The sequence below is a fragment of the Simochromis diagramma genome, unplaced genomic scaffold (genome assembly GCF_900408965.1).
Source record: "Simochromis diagramma unplaced genomic scaffold, fSimDia1.1 OVJJ01000321.1, whole genome shotgun sequence".
NCBI classification, from domain to species: domain Eukaryota; kingdom Metazoa; phylum Chordata; class Actinopteri; order Cichliformes; family Cichlidae; genus Simochromis; species Simochromis diagramma.
The window spans coordinates 12,649,461-12,668,140 of record NW_024386772.1 but is presented as its reverse complement, the minus strand read 5'-3'; the positions used below and the strand labels follow the sequence as shown (position 1 = coordinate 12,668,140).

Sequence of the window (18,680 nt, the reverse complement as noted above, 5' to 3'; positions counted from 1 at the left end):
ATTTCTTTCAGGTGGTGTTCCAGGCTTTTGGAATCAGTGCTTTTCTAGAGGACAACCACCTTATAGATGTGTTGTTGTTACTTCTGCTGTACGGCTGGGCTGTGGTGCCTCTTATGTACCTGCTCAGCTTCCTCTTCTCCACTGCTGCTACTGCATACACGCGCCTCACCATCTTCAACATGATCTCAGGCACTGCTACCTTTCTGGCTGTCACCATCTTGACGATCCCAGGTGAGAGCGGTTATGGATGGTCACCAGTCAAAATACGACAGCCCCTCTTTTTCATACAGCTAGTTGTTTTTTTTAGGTACACTTGTTTACAAATGAGCAAATTTTAAATTAGCCAATCACATGGCAGCAACTCAGTTCATTTAGACATTTAGACACATATTCAAGGCGACCTGCTAAAGTTAAAAACAAGTATCATAACAGGGACGAAAGGTGATTTAAGTGACTGAATGTGGCATTGATGTTGGTGACAGACAGACTGCTACATCAGCAGAAGACCACATCTGGTGCCACAGTTATGAACAGGAAAGTCAGGGTGTAGTTCACACGGGCTCACCAAAATTAGACAATAGCAGATTAGAAAAACATTGCCTGGCCTGATGAGTCCCATTTTCTGCTATAACCTTCAGTGTGTTGGGTTTAAAATTCAGAGTAAACATGAAAGGACGGATCCTCCCAGCCTTGTATCAACAGTTCAGGCTGCTGGTGATGTAATGAAGTGGAGGATATTTTATTGCTCCACTTAGCATCAACTGAGCATCATTTAAACACCACAGCCTGCCTGAGGACTGTTGCTGACCATGTTCATCAATTTATGACCACAGTGTTGGCTGCTAGCAAGGTGTACCTATTAAAGTGACCAGAGCTTTTACGGCTCAATATTTTTTCCATTAACAAACTCAATATTTTTAATAAACTCAGACCAGCAGTATGTAATGTGCCAACTTCATGTATTTAAAAAATCACTTAGTCCTTCTTTTTGGCATTAGGGCTCATCTCCCAGCAGCAGTGCTTCTGGCTTGGCTCTGTCCTTCACTGAATACAATAGACAGTATAAGTATGTGTGGGAAGTCAGTGAAGAATCATGTTTTATTACCTCCTACTGGTAAACTGGATTAACTTTGTGAAAAGGAGTGGGTTTGTGAAACGTACTTGTGATGAGAACCCTGGATCTCTACACACTCATTTAGGTCCTCGTGGGGAAAAAAAGATGAAGAATGCTTAAAAAATAAATCCATCCCGTTAAATATATTTTTATTATAATATTTCCTGTCTAGAGTTGGAGTTGCAGCACATGTCACACTTGCTGGATAAGGTGTTCCTGATCTTCCCAAACTACTGCCTGGGAATGTCCTTCAGCCAGTTCTACCAGAACTATGAATATATCTCGTTTTGCACCTCCAGTTTTATGACTGAATTAATCTGCAAGCAATATAGTAAGTACTGCCTAAAAGAGTAATCGCTTGATTTTTATTCTCAAAAGTCATTTTATTTGTGCCGCGAGTACAGAAGTTTACCTGTGAAGTGCAGAGGTAACCTGGTGATTCTCTGTTTGTAGACATCACCTACCAGCGAAACTACTTCTCAATGTCAGAGCCCGGGGTGGGACGATTTCTCGTGGCCTTCTCCGTGCAGGGTGTGGTCTTCATCATTCTGCTGTTTGTCATCGAGCTGCAGTGCATCCACACTCTCTGGAGACTTTTCACCTCACTGTTCAGGAGGAGCAAAAAGGTAGATGAATTAAGAGGATGCTTAAAAAGACTACAATATTTCTTCATGGTTAATTTGCAAACATTTCTGCTACTAGTGTGGTCTATATTATGTTGCATTTGAAATGCGGTCAGTTTGAATTGTGTTTTTTATTTTTTCCAAGGGAACAGTTTTGAGTCTTGGAGGAATTAAATATTGATTAGTATATTAATCTGCTTCACCAGAATAGATACCCTTGAGGCACTTGGTAGTTCTAAAATGGATTACCACCTCTGCATTCATCCTCACAAGGACATAATATTTGGAGCTGTAAAATCCATGCAAAGCTGAACAGTTGGACTTTAGGGATTATTTGACATTGAAAAATTGCATATGAAATTATCATTTGTGTTGCTAATTTAAGAAAACACCTCAGAGCTAAAACTAGAAGTAAAAGTGATTAGGTGATTGTAAGAAAAATGATTTATTTCATTTGTGAAACAGTCACAATCTCGGTCATTTTCTCTTTTCTCGTGTTGAAGATTAACTGATCTTTCTTTGCAGTGGAAGGCTGTAAACTCTGGTGTCAGGCTGGTCGGACACAAAAGGCTTTTGAAAGATGTCATGTTTGAGTATACGGGTCAGGGTTATGACGAATGATCGCAGAAAACATTCTATTTTTAATATTTAATGCTTACGTTTGAATTTGTGAAGTGGTGCGCATGCGGAATTTCTCAAGGGTGCACTGTGACACTATGCATGGCTATTGTGGTGGTCCATGGAGATAATATTATTAGTATTGGGTGCAGCTGAGGCTCAGAAGAGAGAGCGTGACCTTTACTAATTAGAAGTTTGGTAGTTTGATACATGGCTCCTCCAACCTACCTGAAAAAGAATCCTTGGGCCAGATATTGAAAGGGCTTAGGCATAGACAAAGCCACGTGAATGAAGCTTGTTGTAAGAAAGCACTGACTGTGCTCAAATTGCCATATTTACGCTGCTACAATGATAAATGCATATATTAATTATGGCCACTATGGGTTTTTGCTCATACTGATCCTCTATAGCTTCAGACTGCTTTAAATGCTCAGTTTCAGATTGTTTTTAGGTCACTCAGCTAAAGGTCAGATTAAACCATGGCGAGGTGTCCATTGTCCATCTCTCTTATAATGCCAGTATTTTATTAATGGGCATGTTATTCTGAAGGTCCAGCTCTAAAATGATTGTTTTGTTGTGTTTCCCACAGACCCACTCATGTCAGCGATGCACACTGCAAAGACAGCTGCACAATGTTTCCTAAAATAGCTACTTACCAAATCCTAAGACCCTATATGCTCTTTTTAAGGGAATCAGTTGAAACATGTTTCTGCAGTGTAACTGACCTAAAACGGACTTGTCTTATCCAAAATGGCACATAGAAAGCTATTTCACATAGAAACTGTGTGCATAGAAATGCAATTATCTGTACAGTATGATCCCTTTTAATATCAGGTGGATATCATGTCATTTTTTGGTGTGTTTTTTAGGTACCCATGGCAACAGCACTGCTCCCAGAGGACAGAGATGTTGCCGATGAGAGGAAGCGGGTTCTGGAGTGCCAGCCGATAGTAGAGTCTATGGTTGGTAGCCCCCTCATTCTGCAGGAGCTCAGCAAAGTAAGTGGCTTAGCTGTATTTTGCTTATTTGCAAAGGTCTTGACTTATTTTTTAAATACTTGGACTGAGTGTCCCAATTTTGAAATAAATGTAAAACTGTTATCTCCTCTTCACAGGTGTACAGCAGCGGGGAGAGTCTCCTGGCTGTGGACAGGCTGTCTCTCGCTGTAGGAAAAGGGGAGTGTTTCGGCCTGCTGGGCTTCAATGGAGCAGGAAAGACCACGACTTTCAAGATGTTGACAGGCGATGAGAGCGTTACGTCTGGAGATGCCTTCATTGATGGATACAGCATCCGGAGAGACATTAAGAAGGTAAGAGGGAGGGAGATGGGAGAATCCACAAAGTCTAGAATGGCGAACTACACTGCTTTCAACACACACAAATATTTAAAAAGAAGATTTATCTCTGTATAACAGGTGCAGCAGCGCATAGGGTACTGTCCTCAGTTTGATGCAGTATTGGACCACATGACAGGAAGAGAAACTCTGAGTATGTACGCCCGGCTCAGAGGAATCCCAGAGAAGTACGTGTCTGGCTGCGTGGAGAATGTCCTGCGCTCGCTGCTGTTGGAGCCTCATGCTGATAAACTGGTCCGCAGCTACAGGTAGGTATCTCTTTGGTGGAGGGAGGATACACATGTTATCCTGAAGAATGCTTGAAAAAGTGTTTCTAATAATGTGGCGTAATGCACATATGCAGCGGCGGTAATAAGCGGAAGCTGAGCGCAGGAATGGCTCTGATTGGTGGGCCTCCTGTCATCTTCCTCGATGAACCTTCGACTGGGATGGACCCCGTTGCCAGGAGGCTGCTGTGGGACGCTGTTACACGCACACGGGAGTCTGGCAAGGCTATAATCATCACTTCTCATAGGTACATGCTAAAGAATGGTAGATAGCAGCTGATTTGCTCCATCTAGTTAAACTTACACCTACCTAACTTTCCCACCAATATGTTCGTTCATCAGTATGGAGGAGTGTGAGGCCCTGTGCACCAGGCTGGCAGTGATGGTCAACGGTCAGTTCAAGTGCCTCGGGAGTCCCCAACATCTAAAGAGCAAGTTTGGCAGCGGCTACACGCTGCTGGCTAAAGTCCATGTAGAAGCTGAACTGGAGGACAGCGACCTGCTGCTATTTAAAGACTTCATTGAAAGCACCTTCCCAGGTCAGAGCCTCGTGATGGAAGAGTTGTTTCAATATTTCTAAATCTAACTATAAATACTTCTCATAAAAAATGTGAGTTACTAGAAGTAAGTTCTCAGGGATTGAAAATACCAAGATCATAAATAATTATATATATCTTAAGCTTCAAGCATGGCATTGCATGTTGAGGAAATTCTACCTGTTGTAGCTTGTTTGCTGCCACTTGGTGGTGTTATGACTATATCCAATAACAAAAATGTATGCTACTCTTTCTCAAAAGACAGAAGCCATAATATCCAAAGACCTTACTGTTAATAAACTATACAATGAAGTTCCTTTTCTTCGTGGTGAAGCCTTTTAAATCCTTTTAATGAGTTTGTATTTGACCAATGCGGTCAAACCTAAATATTCCAAAAGGGTAAACAACACACAAGCGGCACATTTACAGTTTACTGAAACACTCAAGTGGGACGATAAGCTCATCAGATTAAGCTATTATTTTCAAAGTAAAAGAATAACAAAGCAAATGTAACTGTCAGTTTTCTTCCACAACAGGAAGCCAGCTCAAGGATGAACACCAGGGAATGGTGCATTACCATTTGACTGACAAAACACTAACCTGGGCACAGGTACAGTTACTTTTGTTCTTTTACCCAGCATCTGTTTGTCTATACTTTAATTGATCGTATTATGTTCTATTTTCTTACGTTTACCCCTGACCTATCCCTGGATAAGTGAAAAAAAGATGAATGCACAAATGATGGAAATTATATTTATTTTTGTCCTTTTTTTTTTTTTTTTTTAATTATTGTTTTTAGTCATCTGTGAGGAACTTTGAAGTAGATCGCTCACAAATAAGAAAATAAGTCCCTGCACTTGTGCTGTGTTATATCTCCCTCTATTGGACAAAATAGTAACTACATTGTTTAAGTCAGTTTTTTCTAGTCCTCTTGTAACTTGATCAAGGTTTCAACTTGACATTTTCCACGTCTTGATTGCCGTGTTTTAATTTTAAAGTCTGTATTCATATCATAACTTTAACATACAAACTTTCTGTGATACATGGTGCACAAAATGCCTTGAAAAATACTGAAAAACAAAAAAATGTATATATAAAAGCTAACCGGTATTTGGATGTGCATGAAAAAGTAGATTTCTTTTTTTTTGTCTGCTTAACTGTGTGCAAATTAAAGGTATTAAATGTGATCTTCACTTTTCCATGTCCTCTCTTTCTCAACTCCCATCTAGGTGTTTGGCACTTTGGAGGCAGCCAAAGAGAAATACCACATTGAAGACTACTGCGTGAGTCAGATATCACTGGAGCAGGTGTTCCTTAGCTTTGCCCAGTTTCAGCACTGCACACAGAGCGAGAGGAACTAGGTGAAGAATCTGTCCATCCCATCGCCCATTTCCTACACTACGTGCACACGGCCCTTACGCAGGGACTTGCCTCGGTTACATCGCCAGGCGTGGAGAGGAGAACACAGTTCGTCTCCAGCGCCGTTTTTAACCTTGAACACGAACACACACTCTGCGGGTCAGTGGCAAACACCAACTTCAGCGTTTCTTTTATTGTATCACCCGGATGTGTCTTTCTTTGGTCACTCATGCCATTTGCTGTTGTTTAAAAGTAGAAGAACTGATTCTGATTACGACACGATTACACTGACTCTTTTTTAGCGAGGTCAAACAAAGAAAACTGCATCACTCAGTAGATACTACCACTACTATGAAATGTGTGTGACAGGGATTACTTGTGTGTTTTAATTGAGTGTACAGACTGTCATTTTGTTATTTATGATTTTTATTACTTTTTGTGTGTGTTCAAAAATGTGTGCTTTATTTCGGTGACTGTCAATCATTGCAAGAGAACGGACCACTCCAGTTGATTTGATTGTGTAACTGTCGCACACCTTTGAGCCTTATCTAACAAATGAGGGTTCCTGTTTCTTTATGTCGCCCTTATGAAGAAGGACTGTTTTTGTTTTTTTCCTTAAGAGCCTCTTAATGTTGTTGCCAGATGTACATAATGCGATGTGTTCATGGTACTAAAACCATTTACTAATTTAAAGACTGTTTTGGAATCATTAATGGATGCATGCCTAAAATAGGACTTGCAAAATGCACGAAACTGGGAGAGCAGAGAGCTGCTAGTGAACAATAGAAGGCCGTCCAGACTGAGGATTAATCCACAGGGTACATTTAGTCTCTTCTTAGAGCATTTACTACATCTCAATTTTCAGCTCCTGTGAGGTAACTATTCAGTTTTATCTGCCCAACAAAAGTACAGGAACAGTGTGTTACTATGTGGATATCAGCTTCAGTGCTTACGTCGAAGCTGTTTATAAAAAAGAAAAAACCCACAAAGTGACGCTGGAGATTTTACTCGTGCCATTGTTCTGGTGAAACTCAAAGTCTTTCAATTAAAATTGGCCTAGAACACCGAGACTGCAATGACCTTTAAGGTGTTTTGATGCCTTTATTGTTTTTTTCCATCAGCTGTGCATTTCACATGCTGCACCTGTGCATGTGTAAAGACAGCGACAGATAAAATGGGAGCACACTTCCTGGATTCATCCCAGAGTCTGCAAAACAGATTGAAGACTTTTAATGTCTCCAAAAATGAATTCTTACTCAGTATCCTGCTGTTACAATCTGGGATAACCACACCGAGTCCTTTATTTGACATTCCTGTCCTCAAAGAAACACTTCCGAGAAATGAAATGAATGTATACAGTCTTACACACAAAAAGCTCTCTGACAGCTGTATTAACAGCTTGATATTATCCGCAGTGCTTTCTTTATGCTAAACAAGAGACTGATATTCCTAAAAAAACCCCACAGATGTGTTGCTTAGAGGTTTTCAAAGGTTTTTACATTATAATTTCTGTGTATTTGCACAAATCCTCTTTCATTATGTGTGTGACTTGAAATAACAGCATTGTTAGACAAGTAGAAAAATGATAAACATTTAAAAGGTTTGCGCTGCTGATATTGAAGAATGTTTAACGCTGAAATGTGGTGTATCAAATTTAAAAAGGGAATTTACATCATTGTAATTGTGTACTGTACTGTACCATGCCATGGGACTGACTTTGTCAACTCTAAATGTATCGCTACTCTTTTTAAATTAAATAATGCTCTATGCAAAAGAATGCAAAGCCCAGTGTGGGATCCTGTTTTTATATTTCAGTTTGTTCAGCATTTGTCCTGAATGGTTTTGCCACCAGAGGTGAGTGGTGAAGGGTTTTGAGTTTATTTTGTTGTTGACCTCTTCCTGAATTAACCACACTGTGACAGACAAGGATGGGCAACCACATCATCCCCAGAAAGCTAACTCTCCCTTTAGGCCCCACAAAAAACCCCAAAACAAAATGCACACAAAACAAATGTATGTTAGAAATGGGTTTATGTAAATCTAAGCCAACCTAAAGCTGGACATCATGGCATACCTGCACAGAGAAGCAGGAGAACTGAGGTAGGCTAGAGTGAGATAGAGTGGATAGCACCAGGTGTTCGAGTGTTTTACGATGCCCAACACCACTGGAGGAAAGACGGGACAGACCAGTAGGAATGTAATCGAGTATTCATGAAGTACTTTAAGTATTTTCTTTTTTTTTTTTAATCTTATGCTACTTCAAGCTTTTACGCTACTATGTTTTGCTCTTTGTTCCATTTATTTTGAAGTTTTTATTTTTTTAAATTCTTTTTAGATTAATTGCATTGTTATAACTCAAACTACCCAACAATATATAACTAATTAAAATTATTAAAGACCACAGGGCTACACATGAGCCTGAAAATGATGCCTATTGTTTTCTGTGTTGATTTTATTTCCGATTACGTATTCTCATTCTTGCTCACCCTGTTCCATCCCATTTCAGAAATCCTGGAAATACTCCTTCCCTGCTACATTTATAATTTAATGTTTGCACATCCTGATGTCCAGCAGCCTGTTTGGAGAGTCACATGACAATCCTCATAGGGGAATGAATATATATATGCAGCAGAATTTGGATAATGGAGACCACTGTAAGGTCCTTCTTTAGTTTCCAAGTAAGCATTTTGACCTCCACCAGGTTAGTCTTCTGGAGCCTTTAGTGACCATATTTGTATGAGCCTCATTAACAAGCTCCCACCCATGAACTGTTTGGATGTATCTGCTACTTACTTATTGTTATGCGACAAACCAATTAAATATTAGAATTCCACTCCCCAAACTTAGTAGATCAGAATCAGAATCAGCATACTTTATTAATCCCAAAGGAACGATGAGCTGTATCGCACAGCAAGCGATATATTTTTTTTAATCAGATAACTGTGTTAAAATGTTCCAAAAGCCACCATGAGCATAAACAAGGTGGAGCCCCAGGGGACAGAGGTGGCGCCTAACAGACCTCAATCTTCTACATGTCTCTGTGTGATAAATAGCAACCCGGTAACTGAAACATTGCTGACCCTAAAAAAACATAGCTGTGGCTTTTTGAAGGGTGAGGCAGCTCTCACTTGCTCTGGCAAAACAAGTTCCTGTAATTAAATCACTGGGGGAGTTACCTAATGCACAGATGAGATATGCATCTCACCTGTGCATTACCACAGGGGCGGGAACATGGATGCTAAACCTATCATGGGAGTCCCTACAAGGAAGCTCTAGCAGTTTTCACATAAGTAACACAGAGAAAAACCACTGACACCAGACGGAGATGGCACTTTTTGTAGATTTTAACTTCTCCAGTTCCACCACCGTGCTGGCTGCTGCTGTTCTCTTGCTTGTTCTTTATCTCCTATCTGTCAGTTACATTTCTAAGGAAAGAGGGAAGGAACCCCCAGGACCGAGACCTCTGCCTCTGCTAGGCAACCTGTTGCAAATTGACCTCAAGAGACCCTACAAAACTCTGCATGAGGTAAATTAGGCCGTCTTCTCGTTCAAAAGGAGCAGCTTTAATGAAAGATTGCAATGTATTTAATGTTATTTCAGTTGTCTTTTGCTTAATTTTTATTCTTCCAGCTTTCAAAGACATATGGGTCAGTATTTACAGTTTATTTAGGAACCAACAAGGTTGTGGTCTTGGCTGGGTACGAAGCAGTCAGAGAGGCACTGGTTAACTATGCAGTGGAGTTTGGAGAGCGCAACGTCTCCCCGATATTTAAGGACCTGAACAGAGGTCATGGTATGAAATTCTTTCATAATACCATTTATTCTGTTTCATTTTACTATCACAAATAGTCCGGTCAACATATGATACCTGGCTTCTCAGAAATAACTAACAGCACTTATAGCTGCTGTGACTCACATGACTTCATGAAATACAGGTTTCCTCTCCATCCAGAATTTAAAAAAAAGTTTATATAAGTTTAGTGCTACATATTCCTTTAATGTTGAATGTCTTCCAGGAGGATGTGACCCTGTTTGTGTAGTAAACTATGCAATACAGCACTTTTATTATGAAATTGCTTCAATCGTCCAGGTAAGGAAATCCCAAAAAAGTTGATCCTGTTCATGTCGACAGCGTTTTCTGTGGGATAAACGTTTTGTCACTCATCCAAGTGACTTCTACAGTCTCAGCTGACTGCAAGATTCCCCAGCTTTATAAATAATGTTCAAAATGTGATATATTCAAAAACAAAAACTACTTCAAAAGTTAAAAAATTTAAAAATACTCATTGTTTTCAGCCCTTCCTTACTGGTGGTTTAAGCCTTGTCAGCATGTTTCTATTTCCATCTCATAATCAATAAAAATCAGTTAATTGAGTTTTTAAAATAAAGGATTTTATGTTTTGTAGGAATTTTGTTTGCAAACGGAGAATCATGGAAAGAGCTGAGACGTTTTGCCCTCACCACCCTCAAAGACTTTGGGATGGGCAAAAGACTTTCTCAGGGTAAAATCCTGGAGGAGTGTGGCTATCTGATTCAAGTGATTGAAGATCATAAAGGTATGGCAAAAGTACATGAACCATGAACTGCAATTTAAATTTTTTTTTTTTTTTTTTTAAATTAGCACACCTCTAAATGTTATATTGTGCATGTCTGTTAGCCCATGTATGGATTTATTTATTTTAGATTTTTTTTTTCTTGTGTATCAATTTTACAGGAAATGCTTTTGATACAGCTCTTCCAATAAATTATGCAACAGCCAACATTATCTCCTCTATTGTGTACGGAAGCAGATTTGACTACGGTGACCCTGTATTCAAAAACATGGTTAAGCGAGCCAATCGAACCATATGTGTCTCAGGTTCTGCATCAGTCCAGGTTGGCTTTTTGACAGATTCGATGAGTTGGTGAAGTTGGCCACGATCACATACATTCATATATGGAAGTAGAAAATTCTGTGAGACTAAAATCTTATAAATTAAATTAGCAACAACAAACAGACCTCATGACCTGATGTTTACTACGTGCTTCGTATCTTAGGCTCCCATTCTACTTTTGAATACCCTAGGTCCCACAAGTAAACCAGCAGTGCTATGTGGTCCTATAAGGTCTATAAGATTAGACTGGGCCTGATTGTTCAAGACTTTGTAAGTGAAAGGATTTTAAATTCAACTTTGGATTTAACAGGAAGCCAGTGAAGACAAGCGAATATGGGAGAAATATGCTTGCAGTCAATACTCTCGCTGTAGCATTTTGGATCAACTGAAGGCTTTTTCGGGGAGTCAGGATGGCCTGATAACTGATCCATCTCATGTCTGTCTTATCTGACTTTGCTGATTGTTGTCTGGCCTCCACCTCGTGACCTGCCTGGCTGAACAGGGATCCCAGGGGCTAAAGTCCCCATCGATATGGCTCTCTGGAAGGCATACACAACTCCCTACAATAACAAGGCTCTAAACATTCAGTGAAGAAACACAGGCTAGAGCCAAAGCTGTAGCGCTGCCATTAGCAAATCTGGCTCTGTGGTGCATTGGAAATCTGACTATTTGCTTTTTCACAAGCTTTTTTTATTTTTATTTTATTTTTATTATTGTTATTAATGCTCATTGATGCAAAGGCAGTAATTCTTAATCATGAGATACAATAAAATGTATATATGACACGATATGCACTGATAGTCATTAAGAAATTAGATGGTAAAGCTACTTGAAAATATCAGATATCTTTAGATGCACAGCAACAGTAACTTTGTTATTTTTGATTTAAATTATTTCTGTGAGGGGAATTTTAAAATCGGTCAAGTCATCGCTGCTTTCATAAAAATGAAAACCAGGATTTGGTGAAACAATGTGTGGACTTTAATCTTTTTTTTAAATATTTAAACTATAACATGTGTCATATGACAAAGTAAAATTTATTTAATTTTATTTCTAATAATTCAGTGTATTTACTTGGAATAAGCTTTAAGGTTTTTTTTCTTTTTTCTCTCCTGCAGCTTTTTAACATGTTTCCCCGGCTGTTTGGTTGGATAAAAAATCGCCAGGTGGTGTTAAAAAATGTTGAGATGAATGTCAGAGATATAAAGAATTTAATTAAGCATCTGAAAGAGACTCTGGAGCCCGGACTGTGCCGAGGGCTTGTGGACTGTTTTCTGATTCGGAAACAGAAAGAAGAAGTAAGACGATATGTGTTTTTTTTTTTTTTTTTTTTTTTTTTTTTTAAATTATGATATCATTATTTACACTTTAGGTTTGATAGCAATAAGCAATGTGAGTGTTACTTCTTTTAGGACTCCCGTGTTTTGGATACTCACTACAATGAGGAGAACTTGACATTCACAGTGAGCAACCTGTTTGCTGCTGGCACTGACACCACAGCAGCCACACTGAGATGGGGTTTGCTGTTAATGGCTAAATACCCACACATACAGGGTAAGGAACTGGACAAGACATGCAAGTCTCACCTCAAAAGAATGTGGATGATAAGAAATACCACACTGTTAATTTGGGTTTCACCCAGGACTGTATAGGCGTTGGTTGAATAACAATGGTGTTCACCTTGGGGTGTCGGTCAGAACACACAGGACGCACAAATAAGGTTATTCCTTATTTGCTGTTATTCTTTAACACAACAGCACAGTGATGCAACCACAGGCTTACAGGGGTGGTGTACAACTCGTAGGTGGGGTCTGTGTGTATGGGCTCAATACTAAAGTAATAATGGTATTTCTGGTATAGCACAACTTTATCCTTTCAGTAGCTGCCAAAAGTTAAGGGACCTAGCTTAGGATATTCATATAGAGATCCTCCAGCTTCAAACTGCATTACCCTTCCAGGACCTGAAGCTCAGCAAAGCACCCCAAACCCATCTATTCTCTGACTGGATTATTAAATTTATGATTGACACGACATTGACCAATCAGGTGAAAGGCAGAAAAATTGGGACAAAATTCGTACTCCTAAGGAAAAAGTCACACATAGCCAGGGAACTTAAGTGTAGAGTTTAATACGCAGTTTTTTTTTTGCTTTGTATCTGTAACCTCTACGGTGGGCCTGAGAGGCCAAACGGACTGCAACTTAAGAAAACACCAGCAACAAGAAAAACGCTGCAAAAGCACACAAAAAATAACGGAAATAGGAAAAACGACAACGGAAATGGGAAAAAACAGATTTCCAAAAGCACAAGGGAAGTGTTTCTGGGGAGACAATAACCCGACGGACCAGTTGCAGGAACCAAATTATGCTAAGAATTGGGCTGGGACACACTTAAAAGAAGTGAAGGATCTATCGGTTTTGTGAGGAAAGAAAAGATGAGAGGTAAGTGTGTTAGCCTAACTATTAGTCTGAAAATACGTCAGCAGTATTATATGAATCATGATAAAACACACCTACCATTTTTTCGGTTCCTGCAACTGGTCCGTCAGGTTGTCTCCCCAGAAACACTTCCCGTGTGTGTGTGTGTGTGTGTGTGTGTGTGTGTGTGTGTGTGTGTGTGTGTGTGTTTTTTTTCTTCCTATTTTTGATGTCGTTTTTCCTATTTCCGTTGTGTTTTGTGTGCTTTTGCAACGTTTTTCTTATTGCTGGTGTAAGTTGCAGTCCGTTTGGCTTCTCAGGGCCACCGTTGTAACCAGACCTTAACAAAAAAAATTTGTAACTGTGTAAATATTTTTTTACAAACACAAATCTTTTTACACACACACTTACAAAACTCAGTTCACAACTACACATTTGATTTAAGAGTATAAAATATTTATGCCCACAATTTGAGCCCATATGTGTGGTCTGTAAACAAAACATATACAGAATTCTGATTATAATAAGGATTCAATCAAGATGTCTACTCACAGTTCTTTAGAGACGCACACAACTCAATACTATGCCTAGACGTCCACTGTTGAGTCAGTTTACAAGGTGCCTCTTGCTATGTGTTAGCTTAACCTACATGCTCTGGACCATGTTCTCAATAGTTCAACTCTCTCGCCACAAGGGGGCTCTCGAACACAGTCGACAGCCTTTCCAACACACACAGTTGATATTTATATAAGGTGATAACACATAAATACGTATATAGAGTTCAGTGTCCTGTTGGGCTACAAGACCAATGACTTCAGTTATGGGTTTACTGACATGTCAGCATGTGATATCAGAGGGAAAAGGCAAAAAAACCACCACCACTAACAGTCAGTGGTAAATAAATACACAGTATTTCATATGCAAACAATGTGCACCATAACAATATTCTGTGTATAATTTTAGATTTTTTTTATTTTTACACATTTTAGCAGATCTGTTAAAACTAATGTGGACAAATTTGTTTCTTTATTTTGTCTCTGCAGAGCAGGTCCACGAGGAGCTGAGCCGGGTAGTAGGAAGCCGACAAGTTTGTGTAGATGACCGGAAAAACCTGCCGTACACTGATGCAGTCATTCACGAGACTCAGAGACTGGCGAATATTGTCCCCATGTCTGTTCCTCACCAAACTAGCCAAGATGTCACTTTCAAGGGATACTTTATCAAAAAGGTCAGCTGCTGTACCTAAATATATTTTAACATCTTGATTCACTTCTGATAACCTGAACTAGTTCTGTAGATGTACATCTACATGAGAAATCTTCTGTTTCCCACAGGGAACTATTGTGTTTCCCCTTCTCACCTCTGTCCTGTATGATGAGAGTGAATGGGAGAGCCCACACACTTTTAACCCTTCACATTTTCTGGACAAAAAGGGTCAATTTGTCAGGAGCGATGCCTTCATGCCCTTTTCTGCAGGTATGACAACTTTGTCAGGCTTTTTTGAGAAAATTCTCACTAGCGCAGACATGATTCGTTTAAATGAGTGTAAACTCTTTGCATTTGCAGGTCGCAGGATGTGTCTCGGAGAAGGTCTGGCTAAGATGGAGCTCTTCCTCTTCTTCACCTCCCTCATTCAGCGCTTTCATTTCACTCCTCCACCTGGAATCACAGAGGATGAACTGGATCTCACACCAGCTGTGGGATTCACCACCCCTCCTTCATCTCATATGCTGTGTGCTGTCAGTCGCCAGTGAGAGACACATGGAACTTGACATTATAGCATTTACTTGTGACAATAGCATAAACATTGTTTTTATCATCCTAACCCAACAGGAAACAGATGTCAGCATTCTGAACAACAGACAAAGGCAGATGTCAAGGAAACTGATTTTTCTGACTACGTTTTAGTTTTACTCCCTACAGTTTCAAACAAATATCTGTACTTTCTACTTATTACGTTTTCAAAACAGGCTCATTACTTTGGATGTAATGCATTCGGGGGGGAGTTATTATCTCGTCACTGCGGACCTTTGTTTGTTTATTAATCACCAGTGGATATAGAGAAAAAAAAAACAAAAAACGACATGTGTCAAAGTCAGGGATTAAAAGTGATTGTTTTTTAAATGGTAAATGGCCTGCATTTGTATAGCGCTTTACTCAGTCCCTAAGGACCCCAAAGCGCTTTGCACTACATTCAGTCATTCACACACAGGCAATGGCAAGCTACGTTGTAGCCACAGCTGCCCTGGGGCGCACTGACAGAGGCGAGGCTGCCGGACACTGGCGCCACCGGGCCCTCTGACCACCACCAGTAGGCAGACATGGGGTTAGTATCTTGCCCAAGGATATTTGGGATGCAGCCAGGAGGCAACCTGGGATCGAACCACCGATCTTCTGATTAGTGGCTGACCTGCTCTGCCACCTGAGCTACAGCCACCCTGTTTTTAAGTGTCAGTTAATTTCCAATGCAACTTTCCTCTCAGCTCAACAAACACACAAAGTGTTTGTGTGCAGTTTGTTTCAAAGTGTGTTGCTAGCTAAAGGTCCAGCTGCTGTATTTCACAGGGAGAGAACAGAAAGAGGGCCAACTTCACTCAGAGATGGAGAAAGATAAGAAAGACAGGACAGGAGAGGAAGAAGAGAGGTTAGATTCAAAGGTAACGACTGCTCAGCGGTATCTGATAAACTGGAAATTTAAAGCGTACATGGAAGTCATAATGTTTTTAAATCAGGTGTTGTACATTTGTACATGTGACATTATGCTTTTTCATGTTGTGAAACATGCTGTGAAACAAACTGAGGTAGACTAACTTTATTATCTAAAGGTTGCCCTGTGTTCCCTGTTTCACATCTGATCGAGTTGTTTTCATGTCTGTGTTTTTCCTGGTTTCAGTGTCAAGTCTGTGCCTGTTTCCTGTTTCACTTTTACAGTCTCGTGTGCTATGTTAGTGTTTTCAGTTTTATTTCCCCGGTCTCGTTGTGTGTGATTTCTCCTCCTCCTCTGTCTCATTCCCTCATTATCCCTCTGTGTATTTAAACCCTTTGTCGTCCTCTGTTTGTTGCCAGATTGTCTGCAAACTGCATTTCCCATGTTGCAGGGCTTTAGTGTCCTTATTCTTTTTTTTTTTTTTTTTTTTTTTTTTTTTTAGGTTTCTCCCAGTTTAGGTTTTGCTAGCTTACTCATTGCCACCTTTTGCTTTTGTTTGTATTCTGCTCTGCCGTAATAAAGGCTTCCTCTCAATTCAAGTCTGTTATCAGTGACTGCATTTGGGTCCAATCTTTCTCCACTCCTCACCGTCTGCCACAGCAGACATGCCAATTGTGAGTTATGATTGTTTTCCACACACTGAGGTATTGCAACCAATTTTAGGGTTCTCCAACCTACTGAATCTCACATTAACCCCCCACTGCACACATTTTCCTGTTTAGAAAAACAATCTAGGTAAGAGAAAATATTTTTCTATAATTGGACTAAAATGTTAAAGTTTTCCATCTACTGATATTATTTTGTCATTATGTTAATATAGCAGAAGGTTCAGTCAGCTTTGGACAGAAATAGAAAAATCCTCCAAAGAGCTATTTTTACTTTCATTGAGTACATTTCAGAGTCTGTGTTTGTTTGTTTGTTTGTTTTTTAATTTTAATTGAGTAAAGAAGTTGAATCAGTAATTCAGTTTTTACTGGAGTTTGGTTTTTTTTTTAGCAGTAGTATTTCTACATAAGAACAAAATTCTGTACTTTTACCACCTCTACAAGGGAACCCTTTATTTCAGTCACTTCTAGCAAGTAAAAGGAGATTATAATACACAGAATGAGTTGTCATTCAAAATTTTCATCACCGACCAGAACTTTGTTTGAATGTGTGCTTTTTTTTACTAAGTGATTAACACGGCAAAATGTATTTGTGCATCATGTCACTGTTTTTGTTTTTCACTGTTATTTTAAGAGAGTAATTTGGTAGAGGTTTATTCTTTCAATTGCAACAAACTAAAGTTTTTAGATTTTCAGTGTGGTTTTTGCATGTGGTTAAACATATCATGAATATACAGAAGACACACTTTAACCAAAAGAGTGCAGATATTACAAAAGGCATGTAAAAATACAGCATGTTGGATCAAGCTTTAGATCATATAGGTATTCTTAGATTGTACTCTTATTTATATAATCTTTAAATCTTCTTAGCCAGCTATTTTAGAGCAACAACCAAAGTTGTGGAGGAAACTGAGCTCTATAATGAACACTCACAGTCCAAGCCATTAAGGTTCAGATTTAGGGTTGATAAGCCCAAAAGAATTTGAATTTGTGTTTTAAAAAAAAAAAAAAAAAAAAAGTAATCAGCTCAGTATATTGTCATGGTCTGCAGTCCCTGCCTGACGACCTGCCGTGGCCATGAATGTGTTTGCTCACTGTTGTGTAATCTATGTTTATGTACATCATGCGCCACTAGGCGGCAGTACTTACCCACTAAACAGGAAATTGGTGGCATGTAAAATAGTGATGGTAAATTTGATTCTTTTTACTGAATCGAGTGTTAATGAGTCACTCACCAAAGTGAATTGCATTTTTTGAGTCATTTGATTCACTGAGTCTGTTGACCAGAGAGTGCAAAAATTTTACATTTTCACTCAAACTTAATTTGTTTCCCTTTTCATGTAAATCCCACTGCTAAGATAAATGATTTAAAAAACAAACAAACTATTTTATAGAGAAAAAAAGAGCAAAAACATTTCTAAAATTAAGCAATTTCCTATCAAAATTGCTTAATAAACATTTATTTTGTTTATTTGTATTTTATTAGTATTTTCCTTAAGTGTGTCAAATATATATTTTCTCATCTAAATGTCCACTGCGCTGTGCGCCAGGGGGCGGTAATGCGCCTTAACATTGGTTGCCAACCAAGAAGAAGAAGAAGCTGTGAGCCAGGAGGGAGGGGGTGAGTGAGTGATTCGTTCGCTCTATGATTCAGCACAGGAGGGAGGGGGTGAGTGAGTGATTCGTTCGCTCTATGATTCAGCACAGGAGGGAGGGGGTTAGTGAGTGAGTGATTCGTTCGCTCGCTCTATGATTCAGCACAGGAGGGAGGGGGTGAGTGAGTGAGTGATTCGTTTGCTCGGTCTTTGATTCAGCACAGGAGGGAGGGGGTTAGTGAGTCCTGAGTGATTCGTTCGCTCTTTGATTCAGCACAGGAGGGAGGGGGTTAGTGAGTGAGTGAGTGATTCGTTCGCTCGCTCTATGATTCAGCACAGGAGGGAGGGGGTGAGTGAGTGAGTGAGTGATTCGTTTGCTCGGTCTTTGATTCAGCACAGGAGGGAGGGGATGAGCGAGTCCTGAGTGATTCGCTTATGCTTATGATTGAGCACAGGAAGGGAGGGGGTGAGTAGCTCAAATGTGTTGTTAGCATGTTAGCAGCGCGATGCTACTCTGAACCGAGGAGCTATTTTCTTGATGTGAGCTTCTACTCAGGGTTTTTTCTTCCAGTTCAGAGCAGAAATGCTTTTGTTACGAAACTGGCTGTTGTTCC

General features: G+C 39.6%; 2 protein-coding genes across 4 annotated transcripts in view; both read left to right on the top strand.

Moving 5' to 3' along the window:
- Positions 1 to 7,647, top strand: part of abca3b (ATP-binding cassette, sub-family A (ABC1), member 3b) — a 34,216-nt gene extending 26,569 nt beyond the window's left edge. For both annotated transcript variants that reach the window (XM_040049677.1, XM_040049687.1), the window contains exons 22-31: positions 12 to 231; positions 1,287 to 1,445; positions 1,568 to 1,740; positions 3,225 to 3,353; positions 3,470 to 3,664; positions 3,770 to 3,957; positions 4,053 to 4,223; positions 4,318 to 4,514; positions 5,048 to 5,121; positions 5,741 to 7,647. In XM_040049677.1, the coding sequence (XP_039905611.1) occupies positions 12 to 231; positions 1,287 to 1,445; positions 1,568 to 1,740; positions 3,225 to 3,353; positions 3,470 to 3,664; positions 3,770 to 3,957; positions 4,053 to 4,223; positions 4,318 to 4,514; positions 5,048 to 5,121; positions 5,741 to 5,872 (1,638 nt within the window). In that variant the 3' untranslated portion in view covers positions 5,873 to 7,647. The remainder of the gene's footprint in view (positions 1 to 11; positions 232 to 1,286; positions 1,446 to 1,567; positions 1,741 to 3,224; positions 3,354 to 3,469; positions 3,665 to 3,769; positions 3,958 to 4,052; positions 4,224 to 4,317; positions 4,515 to 5,047; positions 5,122 to 5,740) is intronic.
- A 118-nt stretch (positions 7,648 to 7,765) lies between these two features.
- Positions 7,766 to 18,680, top strand: part of LOC120745102 (cytochrome P450 2K1-like) — a 24,122-nt gene continuing 13,207 nt past the window's right edge. Inside the window, exons 1-9 of one of the 2 annotated variants that reach the window (XM_040049765.1) lie at positions 8,463 to 9,396; positions 9,501 to 9,663; positions 10,277 to 10,426; positions 10,585 to 10,745; positions 11,863 to 12,042; positions 12,157 to 12,298; positions 14,203 to 14,387; positions 14,494 to 14,635; positions 14,726 to 15,261. In XM_040049765.1, the coding sequence (XP_039905699.1) occupies positions 9,196 to 9,396; positions 9,501 to 9,663; positions 10,277 to 10,426; positions 10,585 to 10,745; positions 11,863 to 12,042; positions 12,157 to 12,298; positions 14,203 to 14,387; positions 14,494 to 14,635; positions 14,726 to 14,913 (1,512 nt within the window). In that variant the 5' untranslated portion in view covers positions 8,463 to 9,195 and the 3' untranslated portion in view covers positions 14,914 to 15,261. Of the gene's footprint in view, positions 9,397 to 9,500; positions 9,664 to 10,276; positions 10,427 to 10,584; positions 10,746 to 11,862; positions 12,043 to 12,156; positions 12,299 to 14,202; positions 14,388 to 14,493; positions 14,636 to 14,725; positions 15,262 to 18,680 lie in introns of those variants that run through there. The other variant, XM_040049756.1, reaches the window with a different exon arrangement.